At 36.9% G+C, this 22409-nt stretch overlaps 1 protein-coding gene across 2 annotated transcripts in view; it reads right to left on the reverse strand.

Moving 5' to 3' along the window:
* The window catches only part of LOC112684634 (fibrillin-2-like), a 38524-nt gene extending 18789 nt beyond the window's left edge, over positions 1 to 19735 (reverse strand). The window contains exons 1-25 of one of the 2 annotated variants that reach the window (XM_025556248.1): positions 19119 to 19735; positions 11165 to 11247; positions 9653 to 10096; positions 8173 to 8268; positions 7202 to 7396; positions 6460 to 6714; positions 6173 to 6328; positions 5720 to 5908; positions 5484 to 5606; positions 5259 to 5381; positions 4481 to 4732; positions 3973 to 4101; positions 3684 to 3899; positions 3409 to 3608; positions 2491 to 2671; positions 2250 to 2422; positions 2050 to 2185; positions 1772 to 1983; positions 1550 to 1700; positions 1353 to 1478; positions 1109 to 1234; positions 922 to 1047; positions 673 to 754; positions 427 to 593; positions 141 to 331 (exon numbers count right to left, since the gene is read on the reverse strand). In XM_025556248.1, coding sequence (XP_025412033.1) covers positions 141 to 331; positions 427 to 593; positions 673 to 754; positions 922 to 1047; positions 1109 to 1234; positions 1353 to 1478; positions 1550 to 1700; positions 1772 to 1983; positions 2050 to 2185; positions 2250 to 2422; positions 2491 to 2671; positions 3409 to 3608; positions 3684 to 3899; positions 3973 to 4101; positions 4481 to 4732; positions 5259 to 5381; positions 5484 to 5606; positions 5720 to 5908; positions 6173 to 6328; positions 6460 to 6714; positions 7202 to 7396; positions 8173 to 8268; positions 9653 to 10096; positions 11165 to 11247; positions 19119 to 19273 — 4287 coding nt within the window. In that variant the 5' untranslated portion in view covers positions 19274 to 19735. The remainder of the gene's footprint in view (positions 1 to 140; positions 332 to 426; positions 594 to 672; positions 755 to 921; positions 1048 to 1108; positions 1235 to 1352; positions 1479 to 1549; positions 1701 to 1771; positions 1984 to 2049; positions 2186 to 2249; positions 2423 to 2490; positions 2672 to 3408; positions 3609 to 3683; positions 3900 to 3972; positions 4102 to 4480; positions 4733 to 5258; positions 5382 to 5483; positions 5607 to 5719; positions 5909 to 6172; positions 6329 to 6459; positions 6715 to 7201; positions 7397 to 8172; positions 8269 to 9652; positions 10097 to 11164; positions 11248 to 19118) is intronic. The other variant, XM_025556249.1, reaches the window with a different exon arrangement.
* Positions 19736 to 22409: the final 2674 nt, after the last annotated feature.

A 22409-nucleotide genomic window follows, 5' to 3' on the forward strand; every position in this document is an offset into this window, starting at 1 on the left:
AAAAATTAGTATTTTTATTTCTCTCGATTTATAAATATTATACTGTACATCGACATATTTTTCATTTATTAATTATTTTTACTATAAAAACATCATTTATCAAATCGATTAAAATTAAAATATTCGTGCGTTTTCCTTACCGGATTGTTAATACACGCTGCGTTCACATCGCACCTATGGGTACCCATCTCGCATTCGTCTTCGTCGGTGCAAGCAGGACCGGCATCCAATTTGGCCGAATACCCTTCTTCGCATCGGCACGTAAAAGACCCGATAGTATTACTACAGACACCGTTTCCGCACACGTCCTTCTCGTCACATTCGTTAATATCTTTGCGAAAACATAAACGATGTTGTACAGTCCAGTTTTATTTGAAAACAACCAGCAAAATAACTGTGTACGATGATACGGTTTCGATTGATTACCTAAACACGACGAACCGTCGTCTCCTTTGAGCAGGCCTCCGGAACAAGAGCACAGAAAACTGCCTATCGTGTTATTGCACTGGCCACCGTTACAAATCCTAGGGTTTTCTTCGCATTCGTCCACGTCCGCGCACGTCCGTCTATCGGCTAACAGATTGAACCCGGTCCTGTGCGAACAACAACAGATGTTAGGCGAATTTTTAACAGTTGACGTGATGTCAATTGTCCGTTATCCTCAATACGTACTTGCAAGAACACGTGTAACTACCCGGCACGTTTATGCACAAAGACGAACAACCACCGTTATTCGTCTCGCACTCGTTGATGTCTGAAACACAGTGAAACGTTCTTACAACTACAGACTACCCGAACGCATAAGAAAATCGTAGCAAACGTGAAATGTTTGTCTTGGGTACAATGAGATTTAGTTGGGGGAAAGAAAACAAACGAATAATAGTTTTATTTATCTCGATGCCCAGTACGAACGCAACTAACCTTCGCAATAAAACTTTTGGTCCGTTTGCCTGTAGCCGTCGTCGCACACGCATTGGTACGTGCCCATCATGTTCTCGCAAACGCCGTTCGAACATATCCCGCTGGTCCTCGAACACTCGTCTATGTCTGTAACACGCGCGTATCGATTAGCATAACGCGCACTCAAGCTCTTTGGTTTCGCACGAACCTTTGCAGCTTTGCTTGTCCGCGGACAGCTCGTGGCCGGGGGGGCATTCGCATTTATAGCTGCCTGGTGTGTTTTTGCACGTGCCACCGCGGCACAGTCCGGGGGTCCTCTCGCACTCGTCGATATCTTTTTTTTTTTAGTCCGGAAAACAAACATCATGCGAACGGTTAGCGGTGTACGGTTTATCATTTAAAGCGTATATTCAATTTTGACATTATTTAAATACGGAACAATGTGTTTATACCCATGCAGACTTGCATCAGTTGCGACGTCTCGTAACCTTCCTTGCACTTGCACACGAAGCTTCCCGGTACGTTTTGACACTCTCCGTCGCCACATACGCCGTGCATAATGCTGCACTCGTCGATATCTGGACAAATACAGTATTTCGTAAACAGCATTGATTTATCAACAAACAAAACTCGCATATGCGGTCCGTACCAACACAACGGATTCCAGATTCGTCCAAAGCATATCCTTGACTGCATTTACACGTAAAACCTCCCATTGTGTTTTTACACCGCCCGTTACTACATATTCCCGGGAACTCGATACACTCGTTGATGTCTTTGCGATCGATAAAACCCGGTCCCTGTATTACGCGATAAGAAAAAACACATAAGCTCACACGCTTTTGTATTAAACCGTTAAGGGCCTACTAACTTTTGGACACAATTCTGTAAAACTCGGAGTCCCACGTCGAGGACAAAGTTCACTCCTGCTAATAGATCCTTCAATGCCTCCTCCCCAAGCTTTCCCTATGTTGGAACAGCAACAAATACTCTTTGGGTAAAGCCCATCTAACGGATTGACGCCAGCTCCATGTTTGAAATCCGTGTAGCACTTTTCTTCCCGGACGTCCAAGCAAACCGTTCCTGTAAAGAAAACCAAACGCATTAGTTTAATGATATTTGAATTTCGATCTATAGCGAGTCAGTTACCGGTGGTGTCCAGTGTAAGCCCAGGAGGACAAACGCAAGTGAACGATCCTTCAGTGTTCACGCAAGTACCTCCACCTCTACATATTCCAGGACTGAGTTCGCATTCATTTATATCGCGACACATTTTACCTACAGACTGAAGAAAAAGTAATCACTTTTGACGAAATCCCCGGTTCGTTGCTAATGCATTTACAACTTACCACGTATCCTTTGTTACACTCGCCACCACAATCGTCCTGTTTACAAGGCTCGCACGGACTACCCCATGCCAACCCGATTGAACAACAGCAATCCGATTTCAAGGTTAATTGCATAAGGTTGTTCTCGCATCTACCACCGGTCAAACGCGTCCAACACGAACCGCGACGGTTATCTATACAGCGTGTAAAATTAAATTAAAAAAAATGTGATTTATCGAACGTGGTTTCATTTCGACGTTACCTAAACACACTCGCCCGGTACTGTCCAAAATGGTGCCCGGAGGACATTCGCACTCGAAAGAACCGACAGTGTTTATACATTGGCCCGCCACGCACGCATTAAGACCGAGTTCATCGCACTCGTTTACATCCTCACAAGCTTGACTTTGAGAATTCAACACGGTTCCGTCGGGACAGGTGCACTGGAAACATACATATAGTACACACCCACTAAACATTTAACCTTTCCAAAACCTTAACATTGTATTTTTATAAGTAGTAATTGAAATACGCCATTTTGATGTTAGGAAATCGTCAAAAATCTGTTTTATTGTAATTGTCTCTAAAGTGTCTTTCTGTTAAGTTCAACTAGAGCGTTTCAAATTATACCCTTTTGCGTTTATGTGCAATATACATTTTCAATTGATATAATTGGTATTGCGAAGCTAAGATTACCTATACACAATGTATTGTGTCCATTATATTACGTATTATGTTCTTGGTCAGTCTTGTTTAAAATAAAATATTTATTTCAATTAAATACACATCACATCAATAGTTTAATATGAATAATTTTATAACGCGATATTTCAATAGGGGCTGATATTAATTATCGTAAAAAACGCTGTTGAAACTATAACTGTGTAACCTATAAGTTAAAAATATAAATGTACACGTAATCGTGCTAAAAAGAATATTGAGAATCGAGTGGTCGCCCACTAAAGAATACCAGGCTATACGTCTTGATGCTCGTATGCGAGGTTATTAGATCTGGTAGCGGTAGCGGTTGTAAATTTTAGCTAGGTTGTCGGGCAGGACGGGATGTTAGGAGAAGGAACTTGGTGTTGATCCGGCCAAAGAGCTTCATCGTCTCGGAGAACGGGGACACAGTACGTCGTGGATTACGTCAACATATTTTGACATATCAAGTTTGTATTACCTGAAAACTTCCGGGTGTGTTGCGGCACTGGCCGCCGTTGCATATGGTATCGTCCATATCGCACTCGTTGATGTCCTTGCACGATTTTCCCGTGTCGTCCACCTCGTAGCCGGCATTGCATATGCACCGATAGTTTCCGATGGTGTTCTCGCACGCGCCGTTGGAGCACACAGCCGGGTTCTGGGCGCACTCGTTGATGTCTGAAACAAAAATCGTACGGGGTGTAAAAAACGCAAGAACGAACGTTGTATGGACTCGTTCGCCCGGACACGAACCGTCGCCGTTGTACGTCATCCCCGTGCCTTGCGGGCACAGCGCTTTGAAGTCCACCGTGTCCGGGGCAGGGCATTTTGCGCATGGCGAGCCCCATCCGGCTGTCTGACCGGCCACGCCGTGTGAACAACAGCAGCTGGACTTCGTTACTGGCGTGTTCAACGGTTGTAGGCACGAGCCCTGCTGGTAGTTTGCATAGCAAATGTCGCGCAGGGTATCTGCAAAACGTATTTCACATTGTACAGACCGGAATCATTGCGGACGGGATCCGAACTACAGTGCAATACGTACCCAGGCACGTGCGTCCATCGTCGAGTCCCAGGTAAAATCCTTCTTGACACTCGCACCGGTAACTGCCGGCCGTGTTTATGCATTTGCCGTTTTGACAGGGGCCTCCAGCGTTTGAACACTCGTCGATGTCTGCAACGCAATCATAATAATAATAACAATCGCCATAGCGTCACGTAGCTTACAGCGTACATGTGACTGATCAGTGCAACGCAGATGAGGAACTAGGAATTTCTACGACCGGGGAAAATGTTAAAATTACGCCCTACCATAGATTAATAATGAAATACTCTTCTCGAGAATTTTTTTCTAACGAATAATATACAATCATACTTATTGAGTTATAACCTAATATCGGTATTTAACAAAGTTAAAAATATCAAATCAGTTGTTAATAATTACAAAAATTGCACCCTCTAAAATTTTACGCCCAGGAATGAATCCCCGTCTTCCGCCCCTAGTTCCACCCCTGGTGTAACGAGTGTAGTTTAGAAATCATTGCGTTTTTTACCTATGCAGTTTTGTCGGTCGGGCGACAACCTGTAGCCCGAGTCGCAGAGGCATTTGTACGAGCCATCGGTGTTCGCGCACTTGCCGTTCCTGCAAAGGTCCGGTTTCTTCTCGCACTCGTTCGTGTCCGTGCAAAACGTCCCGTCCGGCGACACCGTGTACCCGGGCTGACACTCACAAATGTACGAACCCGGGGTGTTTCGACATTTGCCGTTGAGGCAGATTTTTGGATTCTCGTAGCATTCGTCTACGTCTGAAATGTTGAACGTAACGTTTAGTGATGTTTAGTTTTGTAGTCCTAAACGTACTGAAATATGCCCTAATTTATGAACTAAAAATGATCGTGAAGTTACTTCTATTAAAAACCCTGTGGTCTGGTAATGAATTTGACGCATACAATGAGTGTTTGTCGGCTAAACAATGGAAAAATAATACGAATCTTATTGTTCTGCACGCAAAACCGATATTGATTAATTCGTTTAACTAATGATCGGAACCACAACTAACGCAAATATAACAAACATAAGATACCTACTATTGGCGTTTTCAAAACGTAATTGATAACGTTAAACTAAAGAATATTAATCTGGGATGCTGTAAGTAAACTGTTTCCTTCACGAAAACCATGCAAACCATTGTTACATGTATTATAGATCCTATAGTAGTCATAATCAATGGTTCTATTAATTATGCATACAATTTACTTATTTTTTTAGATAAAAAATTGTAATTAGCTTATTTAAATAAAAAACATATTATTGACCAAAATTGATTGTTACCTATACAAGAATGACCGGTCTGCGACATTACGAATCCGGATTTGCAACGGCACTGGAAAGATCCTTGAACATTTAAACACTTTCCGTTGGCACACATGCCATTTTTTTCGCATTCATTGTGGTCTGATGGGAAATCAATGAGTAGTGATTTAATAAAAAAAATGTAATCACTCTTTGTTTGACTACAATTGTATGTGTGTGTGTGTGTGTGTGTGTTATTATTACCTATGCAACGTTTCCCGTCCGAAGCCAAATCGTATCCGGGCGGACAAGAGCATATGAAACTCCCTGGAGTGTTACTGCACTGACCGTTATTGCAAATACCCTGTTGCGAGCATTCATTGATGTCTGAATAAAATCAAAATCAATACGGAAATGAAACAAAATGTCATTGGAGATCAACGCGATCTGACGACAATGCGTATAGTATTTTAAGCGTAATTTACACATAGATGACTAGCCTTCACACACTTGTGAGTCCTCATGTCTGCTTTTAGTGAAGCCAGAGAAACATTCGCACGCGTATCCGTCCACCGTGTCGATGCACCTTCCTCCTGCTCCGCAAATCTCTGGTCTCAGCCCGCATTCGTCCACTAAGTTCAGTACTGTTTGATTTGCTATGCCTCCGAGACAGAGTTTCACGTACTCGGCTAAAAACAAACAATTTCACGTAATTCTCCATCAGTAGAGACAAGTTACTAAAATAAGTGTTCAGAATCATTTTTATTTTTATCGGGGAATAAGCTTTCGATCTACTATCGGTAAAATAATAAATAAAACAACCAAAAAAAATATATTTCAAGTATGATGTTTGTTTGCAAAGAAATGCACTTTTATCATCGACGTAAAGTGTAAAATGATTGAAATATGTTTTAAAACTAATGTTAATCCAACTAATGAAACCATGTACAAACCTATTCCCTGCGTAGGGCAGTGTTCGCAAGTGTTTCCCCAGCCTTTTCCCATATCTTTACCGCAACAACAATCTTTTTTTGAAAGTTTTATCGGCAACGGTTCCGAACAGTCGCCATTAGACGTGAGTCGCGTGAAACAGTTACCTTGCTGAGTGTCTGAAAAATTACAAAAACAAACAGTTTTTTTTTTTTTTTCTCGTCCCCTACAATAGTGGTTATAAATTAAAAGTTAACAGCATTAACATATGCATGTAAACATAACCCTTATGGAATGGATGCACACTAACCAATACACCCTTTGCGGTCCGCCGTAGGCACGAATCCTTGTTTACAAATACAATAATACGAGCTGTCGGTATTTACGCAATAACCGTCTTGACAAATGTTTGGATCACCTCTTTTGCATTCGTTTTCGTCGTCGCACACGTTTGTCACTTGATTATGTATTCGACCCTCGGGACACACGCACTTAAAAGATCCCACGGTGTTAACGCATGCTCCGCCCTTACAAATACCCGGTATTGCCTCGCATTCGTCTATATCTAGAAAACAAAACCGAAAAAAAACATGTTTATACGATTACATATTTTTCTTTTAAAACTTCCCGAATCGTGTCCGTAAAATGGTGATCTAGTCGAGTCGGACCGTTTTAAGAACAAGCTGACTGTTAAAAATAACGCTAGCATTGACATAAACGTATATAGATTTTAAATAGAAAATTATAATTAAAAATATTAAAAAAATACGTTTAAAATGTTTGTTTTCCACTATTAGTTGCTTATCAAGCAACCATTAAGTTACATCCATCCGTCATTTAAATAAACTAAATATTTATTTTTTTTCCCCCGTTGTTGTGAAAACATTTTTTCCTGGAATGTCATCAATCAACCATCTACTTATACACTACAGTTTTGTCTAATTTCCAAATAAATGACATATTTTTGAACATAGTCCAAACATTATTTATGGAAAACACAATATATCGTTAACGAGCACCGGCGATGACTTCGTTCTTATAAAAACGCTCACCTATGCATTGGTTGGAATGCAGGTTCTTGAGGAAACCTATATCGCAGTCGTAACTCAACGAACACTGTTCGCACGGATGTCCCCAAGCCAAGCCGATTGTCGCGCAACATAGTTGTTTGGTGCACACAACACCCTCGAGTTGGCCTTGGCACATGTCGTTTATCACTCTGGTGAAGCACGGACCGATTCGGTAATCTAAAATCAAACGGGACGCGGATGAAGAAGGAACAAACGATATTTTAATCATATCACAAAGAACGCGAATGATCGAGCAGAATCGACTGATGTCGATTTGATATTATCAAACTAACTTGGACGTGACACGGTCTGAGTAGTATCTTATAAAACATACGTGCTGCGGAAAACGGTCGCAGTCGTATATGCGATATATTGTGGCACAAAAATGTATTCCACACTTTAATATCGCATTGAAATAGTTATTGAACAATGTCAACTCATTATGTTCTCAAGGATATTTAATTTAATAAATGTTTTTTTTTCTTTTCGATAATGAACTTAAACTTACACATACTGCAAGACCGCATTGATTCATAGTTTATTTATAGTTTACATTTGATAGTAAAATGTTTGTTCACAAGGATATCATATTAATTTTTTAACAATTATATTAATATGTTGAAAAGTTATTTGGTTTTATAGGGATTTCTTGATATTGGTTTAAAAATAAATCATATATACCAATCCTTAAGTTTCGTTTATAAAAATGTATTATTGAAAACCAATTCATAAATAGATTTTAATAGCGAACAAAGTCTATACTTTTCGTCCTACATAGTTATGGTCGCAAATTTTTGCGTTTGGTTAATCACCGGTTAGATATTTAGACAATATTGTACAAATAATTCAACGTGTGGAAACCTTGTTTTTGAAACGTATATGCCTTCCAACAGTCGGACGCCATGTCACGTGCGTTTATTACCCAGTAATTTTATGAACAAATATTTACCTACCGGCTTCACATCTCCGCCCTGCGTATCCGTATACGCATGCACATCGGTCAGGACCGATACAACGGCCGCCGTTTAAACATCCATCTCGGCAGATCGCTATAAACACAACGAAAAAAATAAATAGATTAGGCATAATATATTGAAATATGACGACAACGGACCGTTTGGACCAATCGAGTTCTTCGGTTCCAAGCGATTGGACAAACAAATTAAACAAAAAAATAAATAAATAAATAAATAAAAAATGACGTCATATAACCCTGAGTTTTGGGCGTGTTCGTAAAATCGATTAGTTAGAATTTTTAAGAACTTCGGAAACGTAGACTTTTTTCAAATTCATGTTCAACGGATATGTGTTAATCCAGGGATGGAGAACTCAAAGTAACTAAAGAACTAATTTTTAGAACTTTAAAATCTGCCGGGCTATAGTAAAAAAAGCAAAAATGAAAATAAAGTTCATTAAAATTGACAATTAGCATTCGTTTTAAATAATTTAATTTTACGACTGAACCAATGCAGTAAAATAAGTGCCTAATACCTATAGCTATGTTGACTATGGCGAAGTGGACACAAATTATATTTAGACATTTAATGATCTAGTTGAAGTTCAATAGCGGAGAAAAATATAATATCTACGTTTTATAATGAACGAGATAAAATTGAACGCTGATAAAAACGCTAAAACGTTATGAAGTGATCAGGACGGGCAGGATAAAAAAAGTACGCGGGCCGCCAATGGCCCATCTGTGTTGAACATTACGGGACCATAATCGTTTTCGCTTCACATGTTTCAAACCACGTGTATTGCTCGAACGCACGTATTTTTGCCGCGAAGTAATGTCGCGCGAAATGGTAAACTGCGGCAAAATTAACTTTTTTTCTAAAAGTCGATATGTAAACTGCGGCAAAATTTTATATGCCTACTATATTATACACTATATAGTACGTAATATGTACCTATGTGTACCTATGTACGTATATCGTTTAATTAATTATGTTACGTCTTGCGTGTTCCCATATCTTATTACCACTTATTTTTGATTCATATTTAAAATTTCAATTTAAAATTCTTTGACGCTATTAATGATTAACAATTATTGTTGTGAATTCTATAACGTTGAATTAATTATTAAACTTTTAACTACTACTACTGACATCTAACACTAGTAATTGTGTACTGACTAGTAATATCAAAATTAAAGGAACCGATGTTACGTATGTTTCGTTAAAACTTAAAAAAAAAGTACATTCGGATTTAGCTTGAAATTCTGTACGCAATACGGAGCACGACATGATTAATCGAACCGTGTACGTACATAGGTACATGTTGCACGCTATAAGGTACATAATACCGTAGGCGTATAAAACGAATAGCAGTAGATTGTATAATGTTACATTCCTTCACGCCGCGGATCGCTCACATCGACGTTCAGAAAAGGATTTGTTTCGTCCCAGTTTGCGAACGGTTTGATTCACTTACGGTCACCGCAGTTCTCGCCGTTGTAGCCCAGTCGGCACGCGCAAACCGATCCCAGACAAGTGCCACCGTTCAGACACGGGTACTTGCACACGTTCCGCGGAGTAGTCGTCGCCAAAGGGGTAATCGTACTGATCCTGGTGCTCGGGCCGCCGGTCCCGCCACCCTTAGTCCTGCCGCCGTGGCCCCCGCTCTCGACACTATCCTTGTTCCCGTCACTGTCATCATTGTCGTCGTTCCCGGCGTCTGTGTTCTTCTCGCCGTCCACGACGCCGACCGCCGGTAGCCTCTCAATCCGGTCGGGCGGCACCGGCCGTTGATCGTTGTCCTTGTTGTAAGCGTCTCGCAGGTCGTCCGGCAAACACGCCGATCGCACCGAGCCCTCGTCGCACAGGCACATGTTCGGCTTGATACACCTACCGCCATTGCACGGCCTGTTGCACACGGCTGCAAAGAACAGGGAAAACAATCGAGAAACGGAATCGAACGTTGAAAAATGTCGAAAAAACGGTCGAATCCAATCCACCGTATGTGTTGTACGTACAAAGTTCAATAACGTGATTTCACAAATCAAATAAGTACCTAACTATTGTTGGGAATATAATTTTTTTTTTTTTTTTATAAACTAACAAGTTTATATCGTGTAAATAAATAAACCGTCAAAAATTCCATATCCTTAAACGGATTCATTGGAAATACTTGATGTATGTAATTCTAATTTACATTGATTTGCGATTTTCCTCTATCTTCTTGAGCTTTTGAAAATTTTAATAATTTTAACCGGACATTACTGGTAACCGTTACCAATAAGTACATGAAATATGATTACATTTTCCCAAACTTTTAATATCAATGAATCAGTATTAGGATATCAAACATTAACAAACATTCGGAGTTTGAAAACGGACTATTTTAATATTTTTGTTATTTTTAGAATTTAATGTAATTTTAAATTTCATATAAAAAAAAAAAATAGGACGAAAAATATTGAATAAGAATTTATTACAATTGTCAAATCATGCTGAAATGCCTCGAGTAATATAGTTATAAAAAAAAGTACTGTCGTCTTGTTGCCGACCCATTTCCGATCGATCAGACGTATCTCGGTCAAGATCTTGTCGTGCGGAATAAATGAGATTCGCATAATACCGTAGTGCGTATATCGTTATTTATTCTAAAACTATAAAGGCGAAATGCGTTTGCAAGAAAAACAACCGAGCTATACCATAAGAATATTATGCGCGACGACTTGCAAAATAAAAAAAATAATAAATAAAAATTAACGAAGTATGAACAATCATAGGACACATCAAATGGACGATATTATTTCTCTGTTAATAGAGCATAATAATGTGTTATACGACCTCGGTTGGTCGGCGTTTGAAAAAAAAAAGGCGCTTAACAGTTATAATTTTTTTTTTTTCTAGTACTAAATAGGCCATTAAGGATAATACAGTTATAATTATAAAAGTAATTAATAGAACAGAAAAATAATGTGTTTAATATTATACTCACGGACAATGCAAAGCCCTGTCGCGTGTTTCAATGTCCAGCCCGGACAACAGTAGTTTCTAAAGCGCGACCGACACACGTTTGGTCTGCAAAACATAATAAATATTAAGCACAATTCCTCCGACTAGGAAACTGCAACAAGTTCGAATGCGGTTTTTGTGTAATTAACAAATGTAAAACGTATAATTATTATTATAGTTAATCATTGGCCACGCGGTTGTGTCCGAGTCACTACAGCTCAACTTTTTGAATTTTTCTTTAGTCTCCTTTTAGGATTCGATTTGTAGCCACTCGGCTGTACTGAACATAAAATATATGTCTTTACGTTATTATTCATACTTTCTAACGTTCCGGATTAGGTTTCAAACGTATTTCAGTAAAACCTGTGTACTTAAATGCATATGATTCGCATATATTATTATTTTTTTTATATATTTATCAATTTTTTTCGTTTAAATATTTGTATAAAATAATTTATAGATTTATTTAGTATACTGCGTATCCTACATAGTATTAAATTACGAGTATATTTAACAAGTACAACTTTGCGCTCGTTTTTACGTTTGTACGCAAATAGTTCGTGCTATGCTTTTGCTAAAGATTAAGAATTATTTGTTTTCAGTTTACTTCTAGTATTTATTTATCTTTGAAAAATACAACGCATCATCACTGTTCCCCGGTTTTTGAGAACGTACGTATAGCGATCGTGCGTTATATCGAAACACATTACACCTACGACGAGTTTTGAAATTTGTTTTTAAAAAGCTCGGTAATAAAATGGAAATTTTATAGGATGTCCTCACTATTTATCGAATACGTGTAATGGCATAATATTATAACGCCAGATGTCAACGGTAACACGCTCTTCGTTCTACAGAAATAATAAGAAAAAGGATAATCACTAACTATGCATTTTAAAATACACTTTTTTTTTTTTTAATTTAAAATATTTTACGTCTTTAAATGGTGTTTTTCGTCAATCGTCATATAATTGATTATCCGTTACTAAGCGCTTCTAAGAAGAACGTGAATCCGTATTATACTGCTGCGGCACCAACATCTATTATCAAATTATTACGTAAATTAAATAATTTAAGTCAATTTCAATTGAACAAAAATCATGTAAAAATTTTGATTTTTGTTCTGTTTAATTTTCTTGTATAATTAAACAAAAAAAGACATTCTTAAAACTATACGTTTCAACTTTTTTCATGTAAGAAATGTAAGCATTAAAAAGTATTAAACGAGATAAATATGTTCTAAAGCAAAAATTCCTTAATATATCTTTAGGTGCAAAATATAATTAGCTTTGTTTTAACGTGTAACGTTGTTTTATACTCTGATATTTGGGGAGATGGTAAGTTCCCACATAAAGCATAGCAGGTAAACGTTTACATATGTAAGTTGATACAAAAAAAAAAAAAAAAATAGAGTGGTACGTAAATTCCTACACAAAAAATACATACCGGTACGTAAGTTCCTACATGTGAAAAAGTGAAAAACAATAATATTTAGTTCTCGTAGAGAATTTCAAGTGTCAACGATCGTTATTTTTTCTCAACTATTTGGATAACTGTTTAGAAGTACAAAAAACAATCTCCAAAAATCATCAACTAGATACGTTTCGTTATTGGAAAAAAGTCTATTTTGATTGATAGCCTGAACAATCCTTCCGGTTGAAATCTTGGTGATGGTCAAAAAATAAACAAAAAATAAAAACACAACACGGTAAAACCAACAGTATGTCCACCCGATCCGATCATGATCTAAAATGCAACATACAATTATGATCAGAAAGGTTATAACATACTACGACGACGATATCATAATGCGACGGTACAACAGACGAGCATTCGGATCGTGAACCTTATGATTAGAGGAAAAAGATAATCCATAAAGTATATTTTAATGTCGAAAATCTATTATCATAAACACACACGCTCGCGCGCGCGTGCGTTTGTGCACAGTACTTATACGTACGAGTAAAACCGTACGTATATTATATGTGTGCGTATTATGTACGTGGGACGTGCCGCGATATCGGAGACGGACATCTGTGAGCGTATAATTTGTCCGATTCGTCGGCTAAAGTGGCCCTTTTAAACGTTTTTAAAACTCATATACAATTTCTCTGTCGTTTAAATCGAATATCGATATAGTTGCGCGTGCTATAGACAACGCACTGCATAATATTATATACATTCGATTACTTTACCGATATGTAACGTAAAACATCGTGACGCGCTTAGGGGTGACCGTATACGAAAATGATAATAATAAACATAATATTTCGATCGACCGCGATAAACGATCAAGCCACGAGGTATACACTACGGGTGAATGATTTTTTTTTATTATTTTTTTTTTTTTTTAATTTTTTTTTTATTATTCCCCGAGAAAACATTCGTGTAGACATTACCGGTGCGCGTTCGCGTAGGACGATCGTATAATATTATGCGTTCCGTGTGAAAGTTAAACGGTACGAAATCACATATGTATCCGAGAACGGAAAATAAAAAAACATTCGTCTTCAAACGCCCCTCAGGCTTGAGTCCCGAGGATCGCAACAGTCCCCGTCTGTACACGCGTAGTCTTATGGTTTACAGTATCGCGATCGATATGTATCGGATAATAACGCGTATCGTGTTTCGTAAGGCTTTAAACAGTAATAATTAATAACTGATCGGCCGATTGCGTTTTCGTTTTATTAATTTTACGTCGTGTAGGCATGGGTTTCCAATTATATTCATTTCTTAGCGCGTTCTAGATAGGTGTATCGTCTACGTTTTATTTTTGTTTTATTCCATCTACTAATATTTACAATCTGTAATAGAATATACAATAATGAACTGGAAAATGTGATTGAAGATAGCGTCCAGTGATACTACTTTAGAAATAAGTTTTACTTATATATATTAAATGCATGTGATTATGCAAAATTCGTGCAACAAAGGATTACAAATATTGATCGATTCACGTCAAAGGTATACGCGTATAAATGTGTGCATTGCACAGTGTGAAGAAAAGAACAGCAATTTTATCAATTGTTACGTTGTAATTTTTTTTTTTTTTTTTTTTTAGTAAATATTTGTAATAACATAACGGGCAATCGCAAAACGTTTAAAAAAGCATTTCCCTGTTTTTAAACTTATATTACATTTTTATATTATAAACTGTTATACTACGCAAAATTATACTACGAAAAACTGAGTACTGAAAGTCTTAGATATCATTTTGTTTATTAAATATTATTATGCTAAAATTTAAATTTAAAAAATCTTATATTTTTAATAAATATTAATGTAAAACTATAAGTTTCCTTTATTTAATTACAAAAATTAACTATTCAAATACATAAATAAATATAAAATTATATTATAGCACGAAAATATAGTTTAAGATTACAATTCTAACTGATTTTATACTTCTTACGTACTTTATTAAATATTTAAATTACTTATAATCAAATTTCACACCACATTTATGCATAATTATAACCGTTGAACTATTTTATAGTTTAAAATACACATTGCGTTTAATATTATTAACATTTTACGATTTTATTTAAATTATATTTCTAAAATTTTGTTTAAAAACCATGGCCGTAGGTGTATAACAATGTACAAAGCATTAACTTAGTAACTTTAGTAAAATACAAAATTAAGAAAACGAATGCGTCATAATTTGATGAGTTTATATTTGATTTATTTTGCTTTCACACGGCTGCACATATCACTACAACTATCAGGGATTTATCTACGAGGAACTTTCCCAATGGAAAGAAAACCTAAACGGGAAGTATATCCCGAAAACTGGAAATCAGGAAAATAACAGTTTTCGTTATGATGTAGTTGCACTAGTCCCCGTTTTTCCGTGTCGCGTCTATACCGTAGGTTTGCGTCCCCAATGCCAACTATCTCGCTCGGCCGTAAAGAAAACGATAAAAAAAATAAAAAAAATTATTAACACACGATCAACTCGCAATAACGAGAACAACGTGTAAATATTATTATATTTTACCGCTCGCGGAACGTAATGGTGATAATGAACACCTTATTTCTGGTATACGGAAAGAACGTCCGCTCGATCGGGTGAGTCCAGTATCAAACCTTTACGTGTTAAGTGAACCGTAATATTTCGGGAGGTTCATATATATTCGTAAACGAATGGGTCCCGAGCGGTTTTTACGACGACCGTATAATACGTATATTGTTTTATCTACGCGTACGACGAAACTACTTTCGAACGTCCGAGCTTAATAACGAGGGGCCGGCGGCAGCAGGGTATTTCGAAAACATTTAAAAAACTAATAATAATAATAATCGTATACACACGTTAGACTTATAATACACATAATTGTAAAAAAAAACAAAAATCTCGTTAGAATTATTTATTCGAAGAAGACATCGTCACGACATCAGCATCAAACCAGAACAATTGTGAATTAATAGGTACGTGTAATCGTATTCTTTGTAGAAACAATCGACATATAATATCTATCCTCGTACGTGGTGAACAAAAATTGGATTACGTTTCGACGATAATATTGCGTCCGAGATTTAGAAAGAACTCCGAAAAAACACTATGATTTCAATGAAATGTTATATAATGTACTTCGTTTGAAATTTTTTTAAAAATTACGTCAGAAAATTGGTAACTTATGACATAGAAATTTAATTTATTTTCATCGACACATAAAACGTATATCGTTTCACTAATATTGCCCAGAAATATTAGCAACTTTTATTTTTTATCGCAGACATATTCGTTTACAGAAATAATTAATTTTTTGTTTAGAATTTTCGTTGCGTCGGTTCGAATACTTTAAATGTATACACTTTGTTCCTTATTTTTCTCTATTTTTTGTCGCCTATGAGTCGCACTTTGACAAACATTGATTCAGATGTCAAAAACATTATAACCCTTTCCCGAACAAGCGTTTAAAAGCACATGAATAGCAATTATAAATTAAATCATACAAGACTGCAGTTTAGCGCCAGAAATAAATCTTAAAGCAACGGACACGTATAGCTAAAAGGCAATTAAATGATTTAAATTCTGCAGATATTCTATTTTTTTTTTTTTTTTTATAATTATTCTGACCGTTAAATATAGATCAAGTGTAAAAGATATATTTGAAAGTATTAAATTAATTCATGAATTGAAATTTAATTGAAACGAAAAATTCTTGGAACGTTACTCGATTCAGAAAATTAATGAAATTATGTATTGGATTTTATTAAAAGAATATAAAATATAATATCATTGTGATGCTGTGAATGTTAATTGTATAAGCAATGCATTGCGTGAGTTAATCTGACGATGAAATTGTTATGCTATTGAAAGTAACTACTCGTTTATTATTTGTTAGGAGTGATATTATCTTTTGTACTACAATTATTATTTATTAAAATCACATGCATGTATTGTATCCAACCGATTTCGACATATATTTTTTAAAAATTAAACAGTGTTTACATTCATAGATAAATCCAGGCTTGAAATTATAACAAATCGCCAAACGCCGATTATAAATATTAAATATTTATACTATCGAACACTTAAAAATAGTTAATGGTATTGACAATAAATCGACGCCTTTTTTTTCTCACGATCCTGTGGAGAGCTCATAGCTTATCCATTAGTTCACTGTTGTATAGTAATGTCTATGACAAATACCACAATATCTGAGTAGTAGTCTGTAATGCTGCACAACACCGACGCCAACGAATGGAAGTACACAAAAGAATAATTCGCTTCATTCTAATTTTTGATATTGTATTTACAAATGATAAATGATACATATATATAATATACATACATATATGTATCATTTATAATTTATTTTATACTATAAAACATTATACCTAACCACGTAAACGTGTTACTTAAATCTTATTAGTTAAAAATTATATTTATCCTTCATGAATTGTAAAAACGTGTAACACATAATCCCAAGGCAACACAAATAAAAATACTATACGTGAAATGAATTATTAATTAGATAATCTATATGGCAGCCCTAAGAATACTCCTGAAATTGTCTGATAAAGCGCCTAAGTACACAAGTTGTCGAGACGTTTCTCATCCACAGCTAAAAATTATTGATGCATTTTGTACGTGAGGACTGAAAAGTAAAAACCATCCACCTATACGCATCTTATCCAATGAAAATATCGAGGGAAATACGGACACAAAATTATACACAGCTACAACAATGGAATTAGAGCAATGTGAATTAAATAGAAAATTTTCTATTTGTCAAAACTTATAGATATATACGTAGAACATTGTAATATGATAATATTAACAATATGTTGCAATTATAGTGTTTTGTTAAAGTAATTTAGTTATTTTTAAATTTCGGTTGGTTGGAATAATACTTACCCCGTTAAAATTTGCGATTTGTATTTCTAAACCAAAAAGTTTTTTCGAAATATTATGCTAGGTATATTTATTAGGTATTCAAAACAAACAAAACGAATATTCAGAAACAAAATAGATACCTATAGGTATTACGTCTAATGGAAGTAATGAGTTTGGCAAAAATAAAAAATAATTAATATTAAATTAAGATTAAAAGAAGTTAAACACTGAAATAACTTGAGTCAAAAAATAATAGTCAAACATGTGTAAATTATATTTTTTAGTGTTCATTAAAATCTTATTATGTTCAAACACAAAGTCAAAAATCAAGTACATAGATGACATTCGTGTTTATTACTGTGTACAGGTACACGGTTACATGATATGTAAGTAGGATTATATATTATTGGTGCATAAAACGTACTCGTATAACCGTGTTATATGAGTTTGTTTCGCTAAAATGTTATAACCGCTTTAATTTGATCTTACGCCGTCGGAATAAGAGTACCTACGCAAGCTTAGTGCGGATCATGGGTAAAATTGAAGTGTTGTTGTAAATCTTTTGTCGAGAATGAAACGACACGCGATAGACGTCAAAACAAAGAGTAAAATATCGGAAGCGCATGTCCGACGACAAAAATGCACGACTCACGGGACATCCAGTTCTCGATCCAGTGTCATAATGAAATTTGACGTGGGAAGGATGGAAAAAAATGGAAGGATACAAAAACCAAATACCAACCTCAATCGAACAATTGCGTAAATATCATGTCGTTTTTCCCGTTCGAGGACATTTTTATCCTGTCCACATTTGTCATATTTTTTCAATCAGATCTTTCGAATTTCCGACAGGATAACTTCAAAGAAATGCGCAACCGAAAGTGTATGCGCTTTATGAGTTTGCAAAAAAAAAAATCTAAAACATTCCAAAAAACTCTACAAGGTCTTATTGGACAATTGTGGTCTACGTAGAAATGAAGATTATTATCTATGGATATAACCGCGGGATTTGCTGTCATCGCAACGCACTAACGTGACGTTTTGCTTCCAGAGCTGTCTTGCGACATTAGTAACTCTAGAACCGATGGCGATTACGATTTTCCGAGCACATCATCCGGTACAAGGACAATCTTAGAATCACATCGGAAACGACCCTTATCTAATCAGGAACGTAAACGAACTACGTGGTTTCGTTTTATTTCGGGAAATAACAGGTACAAAATACTACGTGTAAGCTAGGGACCGGGAAAACACCGTGATATCATTCGAGTTGAAGATAAACGTGTAAAAAATAGAGTCTATGTGACAACAGCGATAAATAAAAAAAAATGCAAAATTTAAAAAAAAAAATGAACGCAAGTGAAGTTTTATACAAAAGTACAATCGAGATCATCCGCGATGTTTAAACGCTCCTTTAGTTGCTCGTTTAGGGAGGATTTTAACGGAAAACATTTTTAAACCCCATTGGACGAGAGCTGTCGTAAACGTCTAACGAAATCCCGATCACCCCCGATACGTGCAGTTGGGAGTGCCGCTGAAAAATGATAAACAACAAGGACGACGGTGGTGCAGGTTTCCATGTGTCTCTTACCCTCCGACGGGCGTCTGGCGAGCCGCGGAATCGGTGCTAGGGTCGGCGCTGTTGATGGCCGGTGGTTGTGCGGCCGTCAGCAAAGCCGCGGCCAGTACGCAGCACGCGGCAGCGGCCACAAGTCGAGCGACCGTGGTGCTGGTTCGGTGGCGCATGTTTCGGTGACGAGGACGTCCTGTGTCGCGGTAGCAGCGGATGGTCGGACGCACTTTCACGGTCGGTGCGATATGTCACGCGAACGGCGTCGTCGCGGGGTGGGGGATGAAAGGTAGCGGAGGTTTCGCCCGGTCACGGCCGTTCGTGGGTCCGCGTCATCCCGTTGTTTCCGGGTGCGCCGGTTGGGAGCTGCGTTTCGCGGACAACACCCGTCTGCGCAGGGTACGGTCGCGATCTCGGCGCACGAACCGGTGGTGCAGGAGTCAACCGGACGGTGGAGCCTCGGGAACGTAGAGAACTGCAGGACGTACAGAACTGGTGGACCGGAAGGAGAACGACGACGAACCGTATACGTGTCCCTTTTGGACGCGGCGTGCGTAGCAGTGCCGTCGATCGCGTACGTGATGTGCACGTTCCTGTCGATCACTGAACGGCCGGTCGGTACAGCGCCTCGTGCTCGCCGCACGTCGTTGATAAGACGCACGCACACACAGACACGCGCGCGTCCACCGCGTCCCACCCGGTGCGACCACCGCACCGGTTACAACGCGCGCCGCCGAGTTTTACATACGCGCAGACACCGCGTGCATTATATGTAATACCAATCGTGCGCGCGTGTGAACCGAATCGTATTTATAGTACAACGCGTCACCTCCGACGCTGTCGTCACACGTTTACATCCCAACGCCCCCACGTGCGTGCGTGCGTACACTATCCGACCGCACAGCTGTGGTAATCGTACTACCAGAAACGTAGCAAAAAGCGGCACCGGCAGAAGTATTAGTAGTAGTGGTAGGGCCAGGGACGTGGAGAGAAATCAAGGGCCCCGGGGACGAATTCTCCTTGCCCTTCTCACGCGACGTATTAAACTCGCCACCGACATCCAGCGTCTTCTTTTAAAATGTGTATACCAAAGAGACACCATGTAATCGCAGTCATGGTCGTTACACGGATAAATGAAAATAATTATTTGTAGCCTAAGGGTCATTCTTGAAAACGTTATTTGTCTACGTTTTAGATCAATGTTGTAGCGTTCACTTTGTTCTAGACTCGTTATAACCATACAGCTTACGCTATAATTATTTGGGTAGGTTATTAGCACGATTCATGTTGGTCATCCATAAATAGCTCGACACAATGACCGAGACGTAGTGAACTTGGTTAGGCCCCGGGATTTTTTTGAAGCCCGAGCTCCTGGTCTACAGCCTCAGCTTCCCCTCCCCCCCAATCACTCGTCGGATCTGGGCAGGAGCAATAATAGTAATGGTAGAAGTAGTTTTGTAGTAGTACGTTTTTATTGTGATTATATGCGCAAGATCTTAGTGAAAACGAAAATTTCGCTATACAAGACCATGTTCTCGTGTGGATGTCGCGCACGTTGTCACGGGCAGCCTTCGAAATGTTGTAAACTTTTGTATCCTACGGTATAAGAGTAAAGGGCCAATGTTTTACCTAACTGATTTTGCTCGTGTAAATAATTTTAAAATATTAGGTAAATATAAACTATGTTTTGTATTAGAAAAAATTAAACTAAATTTTCTAAATTGTCGTACAAAAAATGTTTATGATAATTTAACAGTTATAATTGACTAAAAAATTACAAATCATAAATAATCAAAACTATCGGGAAAAAATACACTAGATTCAAGAAAAATATATTCATTGGAACTAATACAAGTATCACAATATAAAATAAAAAGTTATGTTTATTTAATTGTTTATTCATTATAGTTTATTAAATATACCTGAACGTTAGGGCCCAAAAGTATTGTAAACATCCTCTGAAATTCAAAGTTCTTGTCCATGCCTACGGTCACGTAGAGTCGACACTAAATAACTTCCTCGTTTGTCAAGACGTGTAGTTTACCGAAATAATTAATGTTTGATTTTCTCAACGAACCATGTGTATACGTGCATGTATCTGTGTTTAAGCACTTGCACGTATTTGTGTTATTGACTAATAGATTTACATATCAATTACACATCAATAGAAGAGCCGAATATTCCCATGAAACGTGTACAGAATTTACTTAAGTCTACAATGACTGCAAAAATGCAGTGTTTGGCACAACAAAACGAGTCACCTGCACGTAAATTCTACCGATTACAACCGTTTTTGATATTTTTTCGTGAAAATTCCACTGGTAAGTTTTTTCATCTAAGAAAAAAAAGAAACTTCACTGATCAATTCAAAAATCAAAAATCTTTATTTTAATGTCGTTTTTCTTTGAAATAAATTATAATGATCAATAGCAATCTTAAATAAATGAAAAATTTAATTTTGAAATAATTTAATTAAAATTTTGAGTTTAAGTGATGAGATGCCGCTTGGACAAATTGCGTAATGGTAATATTTTTTTTTCTTTAAACAATGAAATTAGGCTGCTTAACAACTTTTAACGTGTTTTTAATGCGGAATTTCTCAAACTTTAAGGTTCTTTAGCACTGGTAAATTTTATGTAGCTATGTAAAAGTTTGAATTTCAAGTAGAACTGTCTCAAAAGTGTATATTTTAACGATTGCTTTTAAAAACTGTGATAAATGCATGCATTAATTGTTTGATTTAATTCAGTACTATATTATGCCCATATTTGTGGTGAAAATAATGCTTCTTCTGAAATGTAAATTTTTAATAAATAATCTGCATATTTAGAAACGGTGGCTTAATATCTGTGGAATTTACATGTTACAAATCATACCCTTAAATCGACTATCTGTAAATTTACAATCGCCCACAATACAATTAGAATATGTACGTGGCAAGTTATTGATTAATAATAATATTTCTATCGATATTATGTTTTGGTTTCAAGAAACAATATGACTTTACCATAACGAGGATAAATATTATACTAATGGTACACTACTACGAATAAAGCTAATTAATATGGTAGTTACAAAGCAATTCGATTGTCAAATATATTAGACTAATTGGTTTTGAATTAAACGAGAACACTTTACCAGGAAGAAATTCAGATCCAGAACCCAGTTTATGTATTCGATAAATAAAATACCCGTTGATTGGTTAAGATTAAATTTAAGTATAACTTAAATCCACAACTATTATAAAAAAATAACTGAAAAACGTGTATTTACGAGAATTTATAATAGATATATAACATTTAAGTGATCGGT

The sequence above is a fragment of the Sipha flava genome, unplaced genomic scaffold, assembly GCF_003268045.1.
Source record: "Sipha flava isolate LNK unplaced genomic scaffold, YSA_version1 253_pilon_pilon, whole genome shotgun sequence".
Lineage (NCBI taxonomy): Eukaryota > Metazoa > Arthropoda > Insecta > Hemiptera > Aphididae > Sipha > Sipha flava.